Raw genomic sequence first — 12,777 nt, 5'->3', positions numbered from 1 at the left:
CAGGCTAAATTTCTAAGTGACCTTTAAAGGTCAACTTTTAGTTCATTTCAAGCGTCTTTCCGAGAGGAACCTGATGGCGGTAAAAACAAATGTCATGCATTGTTATGTAGAAACATTGCCTCTGCATGTGTCTAATTTGGCAGTTTTCGTCCTCCGCGAGTCGAACCGTTGCCCTGCGGTCAATCTGAGGTCAAGACTGCACTCTGCAAAAGTTATTTGAAAGAGCTATCGAACTATAAATATACTATACATATACTTTAAATATAAATATACTATATATATACTACACGTATAAATATACTATATTCTAACTATAGCTATCGAACAGGTGCATTAAAGAACATTGAAATTTGCTCATGACCTTGTACCGGTTTTCTGACCTGGTGACCTGACCCAAGGTCATCCGGACCTGAAATTGTCAGGTCATATGTAAAAAGGTTGCCCCATAAGCTGTGCAAAAGTTGGCGGCGCTGCACGCTGCCGTTTTTCGGCTATCTTGGAAAAACCTTAGGGGGGGGGGTGCTCGCATCGACCCACCCCTCTGCCAGGGCGAGGGTTAGGTAATGGCTTTTCCGCGTCATTTATCTTTTTTAAGTTTCTTAGATAAGCGGACGTAGCAACAGATGCTCCTCCCTACTTGATGCATGATGAGATAGGTATGACGAGTTTCATGGCGCTTTGTGCCCCGGTTTTCTGCTGGGGAGTGTGACCGAAAACGTCACTGTTCTGGTTCCGTATAAATTTGTCAAGAATTTTCCGCTGGTAATCAAAATGTCGGCTGTGCCTTTTGATCTGATTTGTCTCCCAATTGGCTGTCCGACTGAGTTCAGACGCGTGCTTCGTTTGCCTATCGTTCTTCCCGTCCCTTCCGTCCAGCCGGCGCTCAGCGGCCCGATCCATGTGGGACCATGTGTGGGCTACAATCCATCTATTAAATCCCTATTAACATTTTTTAATTTTTATTTTTTAGAAATGTAGATCACGTTGAGCGAAATCGAATGCCGTTTGAATTTTGAAAATCGGCCCGTTAGATCTCGAGATATCAAGGGGGGTCGTAAACAGCCCCCCCTGCCACTAATAGGGGTAGCCAGGAGCCTGCCACTAATAGGGTTAAAAAGAGTCAATGCCGCAAGTATTTTTAGAACAATGAAAACTCATACCGGCATGCAATGGGCAGGGTGCAACAGATGGCAAACCTTCAGTAACTGTCAAGTTCTGGTCAACCACAGGCTAAATTTCTAAGTGACCTTTAAAGGTCAACTTTTAGTTCATTTCAAGCGTCTTTCCGAGAGGAACCTGATGGCGGTAAAAACAAATGTCATGCATTGTTATGTAGAAACATTGCCTCTGCATGTGTCTAATTTGGCAGTTTTCGTCCTCCGCGAGTCGAACCGTTGCCCTGCGGTCAATCTGAGGTCAAGACTGCACTCTGCAAAAGTTATTTGAAAGAGCTATCGAACTATAAATATACTATACATATACTTTAAATATAAATATACTATATATATACTACACGTATAAATATACTATATTCTAACTATAGCTATCGAACAGGTGCATTAAAGAACATTGAAATTTGCTCATGACCTTGTACCGGTTTTCTGACCTGGTGACCTGACCCAAGGTCATCCGGACCTGAAATTGTCAGGTCATATGTAAAAAGGTTGCCCCATAAGCTGTGCAAAAGTTGGCGGCGCTGCACGCTGCCGTTTTTCGGCTATCTTGGAAAAACCTTAGGGGGGGGGGGGGGTGCTCGCATCGACCCACCCCTCTGCCAGGGCGAGGGTTAGGTAATGGCTTTTCCGCGTCATTTACCTTTTTTAAGTTTCTTAGATAAGCGGACGTAGCAACAGATGCTCCTCCCTACTTGATGCATGATGAGATAGGTATGACGAGTTTCATGGCGCTTTGTGCCCCGGTTTTCTGCTGGGGAGTGTGACCGAAAACGTCACTGTTCTGGTTCCGTATAAATTTGTCAAGAATTTTCCGCTGGTAATCAAAATGTCGGCTGTGCCTTTTGATCTGATTTGTCTCCCAATTGGCTGTCCGACTGAGTTCAGACGCGTGCTTCGTTTGCCTATCGTTCTTCCCGTCCCTTCCGTCCAGCCGGCGCTCAGCGGCCCGATCCATGTGGGACCATGTGTGGGCTACAATCCATCTATTAAATCCCTATTAACATTTTTTAATTTTTATTTTTTAGAAATGTAGATCACGTTGAGCGAAATCGAATGCCGTTTGAATTTTGAAAATCGGCCCGTTAGATCTCGAGATATCAAGGGGGGTCGTAAACAGCCCCCCCTGCCACTAATAGGGGTAGCCAGGAGCCTGCCACTAATAGGGTTAAAAAGAGTCAATGCCGCAAGTATTTTTAGAACAATGAAAACTCATACCGGCATGCAATGGGCAGGGTGCAACAGATGGCAAACCTTCAGTAACTGTCAAGTTCTGGTCAACCACAGGCTAAATTTCTAAGTGACCTTTAAAGGTCAACTTTTAGTTCATTTCAAGCGTCTTTCCGAGAGGAACCTGATGGCGGTAAAAACAAATGTCATGCATTGTTATGTAGAAACATTGCCTCTGCATGTGTCTAATTTGGCAGTTTTCGTCCTCCGCGAGTCGAACCGTTGCCCTGCGGTCAATCTGAGGTCAAGACTGCACTCTGCAAAAGTTATTTGAAAGAGCTATCGAACTATAAATATACTATACATATACTTTAAATATAAATATACTATATATATACTACACGTATAAATATACTATATTCTAACTATAGCTATCGAACAGGTGCATTAAAGAACATTGAAATTTGCTCATGACCTTGTACCGGTTTTCTGACCTGGTGACCTGACCCAAGGTCATCCGGACCTGAAATTGTCAGGTCATATGTAAAAAGGTTGCCCCATAAGCTGTGCAAAAGTTGGCGGCGCTGCACGCTGCCGTTTTTCGGCTATCTTGGAAAAACCTTAGGGGGGGGGGGTGCTCGCATCGACCCACCCCTCTGCCAGGGCGAGGGTTAGGTAATGGCTTTTCCGCGTCATTTATCTTTTTTAAGTTTCTTAGATAAGCGGACGTAGCAACAGATGCTCCTCCCTACTTGATGCATGATGAGATAGGTATGACGAGTTTCATGGCGCTTTGTGCCCCGGTTTTCTGCTGGGGAGTGTGACCGAAAACGTCACTGTTCTGGTTCCGTATAAATTTGTCAAGAATTTTCCGCTGGTAATCAAAATGTCGGCTGTGCCTTTTGATCTGATTTGTCTCCCAATTGGCTGTCCGACTGAGTTCAGACGCGTGCTTCGTTTGCCTATCGTTCTTCCCGTCCCTTCCGTCCAGCCGGCGCTCAGCGGCCCGATCCATGTGGGACCATGTGTGGGCTACAATCCATCTATTAAATCCCTATTAACATTTTTTAATTTTTATTTTTTAGAAATGTAGATCACGTTGAGCGAAATCGAATGCCGTTTGAATTTTGAAAATCGGCCCGTTAGATCTCGAGATATCAAGGGGGGTCGTAAACAGCCCCCCCTGCCACTAATAGGGGTAGCCAGGAGCCTGCCACTAATAGGGTTAAAAAGAGTCAATGCCGCAAGTATTTTTAGAACAATGAAAACTCATACCGGCATGCAATGGGCAGGGTGCAACAGATGGCAAACCTTCAGTAACTGTCAAGTTCTGGTCAACCACAGGCTAAATTTCTAAGTGACCTTTAAAGGTCAACTTTTAGTTCATTTCAAGCGTCTTTCCGAGAGGAACCTGATGGCGGTAAAAACAAATGTCATGCATTGTTATGTAGAAACATTGCCTCTGCATGTGTCTAATTTGGCAGTTTTCGTCCTCCGCGAGTCGAACCGTTGCCCTGCGGTCAATCTGAGGTCAAGACTGCACTCTGCAAAAGTTATTTGAAAGAGCTATCGAACTATAAATATACTATACATATACTTTAAATATAAATATACTATATATATACTACACGTATAAATATACTATATTCTAACTATAGCTATCGAACAGGTGCATTAAAGAACATTGAAATTTGCTCATGACCTTGTACCGGTTTTCTGACCTGGTGACCTGACCCAAGGTCATCCGGACCTGAAATTGTCAGGTCATATGTAAAAAGGTTGCCCCATAAGCTGTGCAAAAGTTGGCGGCGCTGCACGCTGCCGTTTTTCGGCTATCTTGGAAAAACCTTAGGGGGGGGGGGGTGCTCGCATCGACCCACCCCTCTGCCAGGGCGAGGGTTAGGTAATGGCTTTTCCGCGTCATTTATCTTTTTTAAGTTTCTTAGATAAGCGGACGTAGCAACAGATGCTCCTCCCTACTTGATGCATGATGAGATAGGTATGACGAGTTTCATGGCGCTTTGTGCCCCGGTTTTCTGCTGGGGAGTGTGACCGAAAACGTCACTGTTCTGGTTCCGTATAAATTTGTCAAGAATTTTCCGCTGGTAATCAAAATGTCGGCTGTGCCTTTTGATCTGATTTGTCTCCCAATTGGCTGTCCGACTGAGTTCAGACGCGTGCTTCGTTTGCCTATCGTTCTTCCCGTCCCTTCCGTCCAGCCGGCGCTCAGCGGCCCGATCCATGTGGGACCATGTGTGGGCTACAATCCATCTATTAAATCCCTATTAACATTTTTTAATTTTTATTTTTTAGAAATGTAGATCACGTTGAGCGAAATCGAATGCCGTTTGAATTTTGAAAATCGGCCCGTTAGATCTCGAGATATCAAGGGGGGTCGTAAACAGCCCCCCCTGCCACTAATAGGGGTAGCCAGGAGCCTGCCACTAATAGGGTTAAAAAGAGTCAATGCCGCAAGTATTTTTAGAACAATGAAAACTCATACCGGCATGCAATGGGCAGGGTGCAACAGATGGCAAACCTTCAGTAACTGTCAAGTTCTGGTCAACCACAGGCTAAATTTCTAAGTGACCTTTAAAGGTCAACTTTTAGTTCATTTCAAGCGTCTTTCCGAGAGGAACCTGATGGCGGTAAAAACAAATGTCATGCATTGTTATGTAGAAACATTGCCTCTGCATGTGTCTAATTTGGCAGTTTTCGTCCTCCGCGAGTCGAACCGTTGCCCTGCGGTCAATCTGAGGTCAAGACTGCACTCTGCAAAAGTTATTTGAAAGAGCTATCGAACTATAAATATACTATACATATACTTTAAATATAAATATACTATATATATACTACACGTATAAATATACTATATTCTAACTATAGCTATCGAACAGGTGCATTAAAGAACATTGAAATTTGCTCATGACCTTGTACCGGTTTTCTGACCTGGTGACCTGACCCAAGGTCATCCGGACCTGAAATTGTCAGGTCATATGTAAAAAGGTTGCCCCATAAGCTGTGCAAAAGTTGGCGGCGCTGCACGCTGCCGTTTTTCGGCTATCTTGGAAAAACCTTAGGGGGGGGGGGTGCTCGCATCGACCCACCCCTCTGCCAGGGCGAGGGTTAGGTAATGGCTTTTCCGCGTCATTTATCTTTTTTAAGTTTCTTAGATAAGCGGACGTAGCAACAGATGCTCCTCCCTACTTGATGCATGATGAGATAGGTATGACGAGTTTCATGGCGCTTTGTGCCCCGGTTTTCTGCTGGGGAGTGTGACCGAAAACGTCACTGTTCTGGTTCCGTATAAATTTGTCAAGAATTTTCCGCTGGTAATCAAAATGTCGGCTGTGCCTTTTGATCTGATTTGTCTCCCAATTGGCTGTCCGACTGAGTTCAGACGCGTGCTTCGTTTGCCTATCGTTCTTCCCGTCCCTTCCGTCCAGCCGGCGCTCAGCGGCCCGATCCATGTGGGACCATGTGTGGGCTACAATCCATAGGTCACTAGGGTGACCCTTTTTGCAACTTTTTTTTAGAAGTTAGCCAGCACGCCCCTAGATCGACGTGGCTTGATGCCCTGAGTACGAAAATACCATTTTTGACCAGAAATTTTGAATTTGGAAGCCCGCCCCAAAATTTAAAGATGGGAAAATGAGCATATTTTTGCGATTCTGGCACTTTCGGTGCAGGTATTCGATAGTTGCTATTTAAAAAGCATAGTGAAATGGCATAATATAAGTTACGACACTAATTCTGCGCCGGCATGGCAAGTTTCAGACATCTACACCCGTTTTACCGCTTTTTATCGCTGTTTTTTTTCCGACGAGAGTCAGCCGCCCGCAGCTCCCGAGTTCATAGATCTGTCCATACCCAGCCAGCAATTCGTCCGGGATGCGGTTGGGGACGGTCGGGATAGGCTCCGGATGTCCAGACTTGTCCCTACTGGGTTGGGTAGGCTTGGGTTGTCCCAATCGATACCGGACCTCAGAGGCCGGCGGTAGGGCGACTCAGGATTTCCGGACCGCATGCTTAATCGGTTGGGACGCGATACGGATAGCCCAATCGAATCCCATGTTTAGACAGGCTTGTGATTTACGTTGTTATCCCAACCGATCTGAGAAGGCGCTTCGGGCACCATATCCGGTGGCCCAGAAAGCCTGGAAAAGCAATCAGATGGGCTGCGTGCAGGCAGACGCGTCCTCTGAGCGCAGCGGCCAGTCTCGCTGCCGCGTTGGTCAAGTGTCGATCCCTCCTTTGAGCTGCTGCCTCAGGATATTGCTTTTGAACTGGCTCTAGCAAGCGGTCGGTTCAACTGTTGTCGTTGCAGGGAAATCAATCCGTCTTTGAGAACAGGGTGAGTATATGTAGTGCACACTTCATCCGTGATGTAGGGAGCGGGAAAGCTATAGGTAATAAAAATTGTTATGTTCGTTGTGGTTGTACGGCATGTGAATTACACTCGTGCTGTCGCATGTTTGATCAGTTATCATGGACAGAAGATGTTTGGTCTCATTGTCAAGTGTCGTTACCTAATGGTTGCATTGAAGGTTTGAAACCTGAATTACCAGGCATACCATGTAAAATGTCAGATGTGGGTTATTTTTTAGTGATTTTTAGTGTGTCCCAGGCTTTGATTAATTACCTCTTGGTCATTTTCAGATGCTCTCTTCGCACAGTGGTGAACCGCCCGACCAGATACCAGCCGTCTAGTTTCGCGGTGGCTCTCTGAAGCCCGTGACGGCAGACGGACACACTGTCCGCAGAGGAGCCGACACGAACAAGGCACAGGCCTGCTATAATGACTGTGAACACCGGAAGTGAGTCCGCTGTGCCAGCGCCTTGCAAGTTGCAGCGGCGCTAAGATGATGGCCGACGCCACGAATGTGCTGGCCATGCTGTGAATTTGTAAAAATTTGACCTGTGTGCAACCAGTAAATTTGTGAATATATTTCAGTGTCCAATGTAATTCATTTTGTCGTGCAGGTATTAGGTATAAAGGTTGAATTGGAGAATAATGAAGAGGCGAGGGGGTTGCGGTGGCGCAAGCAAAGTGGTCGCATCTGCATAACAGCAATCTGCGGTTATGAGACTGCGGTTAATATGTCAGATGCCTGCGGTATTCCCGAACCGGCCGTGCGGGCCGAGTTGGGACATCCCGATCGGGATCGGAGTTCATCGCTTGTTAAAATGCCATAAGGCGGTCCGGATGCGTGCGGGATTTCCGAACCGGTTGTGCGGGGAGATTTGGGGAATCCCGATCGGGATCGGAGTTCAGCGCTTGTTAAAACGTCATAAGGCGGTCCGGATACGTGCGGGATCTCCCAAACGGCCGTGCGGGGTAGGTTGGGATATCCGGACCGTTCCAGCCCGTACAAAGTGTCTCATTTCCCAATCCCGTCCCACTCCGGTCCCGATCGGGGTGGTGCGGGCTGAGTCCGAAAATCCCGATCGGGAACGGAGTGGGATTGCTGGCTGGGTAGATGGCAGCACAATGGGCTTCACGTCTCGGCTTTGGGGAAGGTTTTCAGAGTGTCTTTTAGTGTTGTTTCCATTCCAGTATGAAGGAACTGGCATGTTTTTATGTTTTTGTCGCCATTAGCCCTATATTTGATCACATTTGTAATATATTCCAGCTTGAAAACTACACAATTCAGCGAAAAATCGCATTTAACTCGCGGTTGTTTCCAGTAACGTGTCTAACGGCAAATGAGAGCTGTCTGACCATGGGCTCTGGAACCTTTGGGACCTAGGAAATGGAACATGAGAGCACTGGGGCACCGTGTCCGCTTTAACTATGACAATAAACACTAATTATCCCATGGACGTTGCCAGGAAAGTGTGATAGTTTGCAGCGTCTCTAGGCCATTTAACGGCGCTGTGCAGCCTGAAAAAGACAATTGTCTACAAATGAGATCTGTATTGCACGAGTTACCGCACTGTGTGCCCATAACATACTTCACATAAAATACGACGGACGCACAGCGCCAGACAAGCAGCGCTCATCACAGCGGGACGACGGAAAACACAGCATTGTATGTACAAGGTCTTTGCGCAGTAAATAAGTTTCTTATCGTCCGTGCCTGGCTTTTCCTGTCGCCCCGATCGACGCGCCCGACTCCCGGTCTGCTGCTGAATTTGGTGCATTCAGCTCTCCGAGCTGTCTATCCCTCCTTCTCTGCTGTGGTTTTGACTGGGCGGTACTTCTTCTTCACCACCTGTCCTGGGTTTCGCCTCCTCCACGCCAGCTTGTTTAGCGCATGGCCGTCCTGTCGCCGAGCCCCTCTGACCTGCCCGGCCGCCTCCGTCGTCACTTTGACGGCTCGCTCCGTGGACTGCGTATGACACGGCAGTCCGGTCAGGAGCGGGGTCTCCAAAAACTTCTCCAACTGGTCTCCGGTCATCCCTTGGCGCCATGGCGAAGCTGTGTCAGCGACTGCCGCCCTTTATGAGATTGACCCATTACGTGCGAGCGGCGCCTCGGGCGCTGACATGTGACCTAGAGCTGCTGGATTTATTTATGACGAACCGCAATTTTCTAAATCTGAACAAAGCATCTACCTTGCTAGTAGCAATGTCCCTCGTAACAGACTGAGTGCTCCCGTAAGTGGTTGAAAGGGAATAACATGCATACCTATAACGGTTGTTATACATACTATATAGGATAAAATATAAGACTAATGGAGACAAAAACAAAAATATGAATTTTTAATGCGGATATGGAAATGACAATAAAAGACACACTGAGAGCCCTCCATAAAGCTGGTACTCAAAATCCACACACTTTAAAACACGTTATTGAGCGTAAAAACGCATCATCGTTTTTCGGGCACGCGTGTTTTTCATGCTTCAGTATGCATGCAAGGTGAAATGAATGTGATGGAAATGTGGTAAACATCGAAATGTACAAGTTTCCTTCTGCTGAAGAGGAAATAATAATACAAACCACGTCGAGAGCCAATCACAGGCGTCCCGTCCATGGTACGAATGTGCAGCCATCTACTGACCGGTTCTGAAAGCTCGAGCTAAACGGGCGGCCGACGCTCATCGGAAAATCTTCGATAAAAACTGGTAAAATGGGAGTAGAGGTATGAAACTTACCATGCCGGCGCAGAATTAGTGTGGTAACTTATATTATGCCATTTCACTATGCTCTTTAAATAGAAACTATTGAATAGCTGCACCGAAAATGTCAGAATCGCAAAAACAGGCTCATTTTTCCATCTTTAAATTTTGGGGCGGGCTTTCAAATTCAAAAATTCTGGTCAAAAATGGTATTTTCGTGCTCAGGGCATCAAGCCACGTCGATCTAGGGGCGTGCTGGCTAGCTTCTAAAAAAAAGTTGCAAAAAGGGTCACCCTAATAGGTCACCGTCCTTTGCCGACGCGACGGCCGCGTCCAAACCCGATCAGTTTTTTCACCATTATCACCAGGAAGAGCACCCGACAATCCTCTTTCTGGCACGAGCGAATATCAATATAGCATCAGCCGACAACGAGAGTGTCCGTCCACGTCCACCGCGAATCGCAAAACCGATATCGAATCGAACTGCAGCAAGCACCTTTTCTTCGGTGTCACCATCGCACCGGAGGAGATCTCGTTTGAAATAAATGCCTTCTTTGTTGAGCAAAATAAAACAGTCTTAGAGTGAACGAAATGCGTAATTCAAATTAACGGGAGCATCAAGCGAGCTTTAGTAGTTTTCGCCAATGCACAGTGGCCCTTTTTCAGAATTAGCACGCATTAATTCCCACATTACCTGAAAGTGGTGCAAGACATCACCACGTGATCAAGGACGTATTCCCTGCCAATGCAAAGACAAGAAAAGAAACGAACTGCCCAAGGAGATTCGGCCCAACAGCGACAGGCCGCTCGGCCCAAGATTTGGCGCACGTTCGCACGGCTCGCCCGCCGGCCCAGGCCGCTCCGAACGCAAGTGTGGCGAGCCCGCCAGCCGACCGCGCTGCACTGACCGCCAGGACGCCCCAGGGCGTCACGTGACCGCATCTGCAGCTGTTGCCAGCCACCGTTAGTCGGCCCCGGCCGGGCAGCAACTAAGGTCAGCGCGACGCGAACAATACAAACACATAGGCGCTTTTGACGTTAGATCTTAAGCCGACCACGGGACTTGTGCGGCTTGGACATCAAACGCGACAAGAAATCGGACAGTTTTTCTTGAGCACAGCGTTATGCCTACATGACATTTCAATAAGCACATCTTATGGCAAAAGTCAAGCCACATTTAGGCGCCCACCAGGTGACACCAGCTTCGAGCCAGGTCAATGAGCTTAGTCGTATCGAACAGGAGCCTCAGCCGCTCGCGGACTGAACTGGCTCACGTTCTCCACCGTAGAAGCAAAATGGCGCAAAATGGCGCGATGCCCTTTGGTGGACATGGTCAGAAGAGATCGGCGATTCGAACGATGTATAATACGACATGTTCCAGAGTGTGCTACTTAACATAAAGCTTCATATGTATGCCGCCATCTCCAGTTAATAATTGTCCTGTTATTGTGTCCACAATATTCGGCAAAAGTGGTCTATTTCAGTTTATATAATGAAAATTGTGGTTTCTAGGGCTTCTACGTAAACTCAGCTTCACAGCCATGCCACTAATTTTTAATATTTTCTCACCGAAAGCCTTACAAATTGATGTTCATATCACCCTACTTTTTAGGGTCCGCCGGTGGTGTCCGCGCGCCTCTCGACAAACTTCGATTTTGCGGTCAGTTTTACCAAAGATAATTATTTTTAGGAGGTAAAAATGGCACCATCGGATAGTTTGGAATGTTTTGCACACGATTAGACTGCTTTTTACTCAAAAGAAGAGAAAAAATATTTTGAATTTATGCGTGCTAATTCTGAAAAGGGCCACTGTGCAATGGCATGCGTCCCGTAAGGGCACCGCACCTTGTTTACATAGTTACTCGCTGCTGCAGCCTGCAACCGCTTTGAGATAGCATGACTCACTGCACCCTAACTGAAAATCGTCTCAGCCTGGGTGAGTGGGCTTAGTGAAGCTGGTCGAGGATGCTGGTGCCGGCTGGCCGCGGCAGATTTCGAGCACGTGAGTTAGCCGGCTGAGTCAGCTGGTCGCTGGGGTCGTCGCCCCTCCGCGGGACAATCGACCGACGAGACGACCCCGTCTACCGCCGGCCGGTGAGTCAGGGCGGGGCGGACGGCTGGATACTCACCCGGGCCGGTCGGCGGCGGCGCTGGTCAGCACACAGGTCACCAGCCACACACGGACAGCCTGGCTCCCCGCTCCACGCATTGCCGCGGCACTACTGAGCGGTTCGCGCCGCTGGCTGCTGACCGGCCGGCCGTGCCCGCCGGCGGCGTACAAAGGGGCAGCCGCACCGCCAGTATCGACCGCGCCGGCCGCCGCGCCGTGCCGCCCGGCACGTGCCGCGCGCCCGGCTCTGGAGGGGCGCCGAGACGCGCCCCCGTGCAGACGAGGCACGCGCCATCTGGCGGTCCCGCGGTCCGAAACATCCGAGCATCTCATCAACGCGGCAGTTACACATCCGGGGAGGTAACGGGGAGGGGAGGGAGGGGCAGCGGAAACGGCGCCCGCGGGCATCTGTCGGGGAGGGTAGAGCTAGATGGGGGTCGGATAGCTTGTGTTTTCAAAGTGATGCAAATGTCGCGAAAAAATGGGGAGTCAGATTCAGCACTGCAAAGTGCATACTGCATAGTGCATAGACATCGGTCGCCTTAATTTCAAATTACTATGAATAGGTGTGTTATCTTTCTAGCCTTTGGTCGAACGAACCGCGCCAAGCGCCAAGCGAAGTCTTCGTAATGCCCAGATGCAGATGAAAATTATGAGCATGCATGAGCCGTGAGCGACCGGGAGACCATGGCCCATAAAGGCCCATAACTAAGCAGACGCTGTGCCGATTTACTTGTGATGTCCGCTGTAGTTTCAAACCTTCGACCAAGTATCGTACATACCTAGGTACTATTCTCAATGCTTGTGGGTGGCTAACACGGCACGTTGACGTGTCCGCCGTCCAGTGGCGCGTGCAGAATAAAAAACGTGTGAATTTCTTTTAATACAATTAACTCAGCGATTATTGGGGTGGTTGCACTGAAACTTGGCATATCGCCCAGGCACTCACTGGGAAGTGGCCAGTGCATTTCCATGCATCTCGGTTGAGGTGATATTGCACGTATTTAGGTGCAATAGTCGCTTTCACATCTCGAGAACGGCTGGGGTGATTACGCTCAAATTCGGTACACTACCGTTTGGAGTCGTTTAAGGGGTAACACGCACGAATCATTTCTCACTTTGCACGTGCGCACGTCCAAGGTACACTCGGGGCGGGGGCAGATTGATGTTCCACCACTCCCTGCCCCAGGGCCTCGTCTAAGGAATTTTCACTGGGGGGGCCAGAGCCTGAAGGAGCCAAACCTAGGGTACCCCCAAATCCTG

General features: G+C 48.2%; 1 protein-coding gene across 1 annotated transcript in view; it reads right to left on the bottom strand.

Moving 5' to 3' along the window:
* Positions 1 to 11,834, bottom strand: part of LOC122375683 (inactive tyrosine-protein kinase transmembrane receptor ROR1-like) — a 41,402-nt gene extending 29,568 nt beyond the window's left edge. The window contains exon 1 of the mRNA XM_043355170.1: positions 11,534 to 11,834. Within this exon, the coding sequence (XP_043211105.1) occupies positions 11,534 to 11,613 (80 nt within the window). The 5' untranslated portion in view covers positions 11,614 to 11,834. The remainder of the gene's footprint in view (positions 1 to 11,533) is intronic.
* Between the last annotated feature and the right edge of the window lie 943 nt (positions 11,835 to 12,777).

The sequence above is a fragment of the Amphibalanus amphitrite genome, unplaced genomic scaffold (assembly GCF_019059575.1).
Source record: "Amphibalanus amphitrite isolate SeventyFive unplaced genomic scaffold, NRLGWU_Aamphi_draft 001894F_arrow, whole genome shotgun sequence".
Classification (NCBI taxonomy): Eukaryota; Metazoa; Arthropoda; class Thecostraca; order Balanomorpha; family Balanidae; genus Amphibalanus; species Amphibalanus amphitrite.
This window is presented reverse-complemented; position numbering and strand designations above follow the sequence as displayed.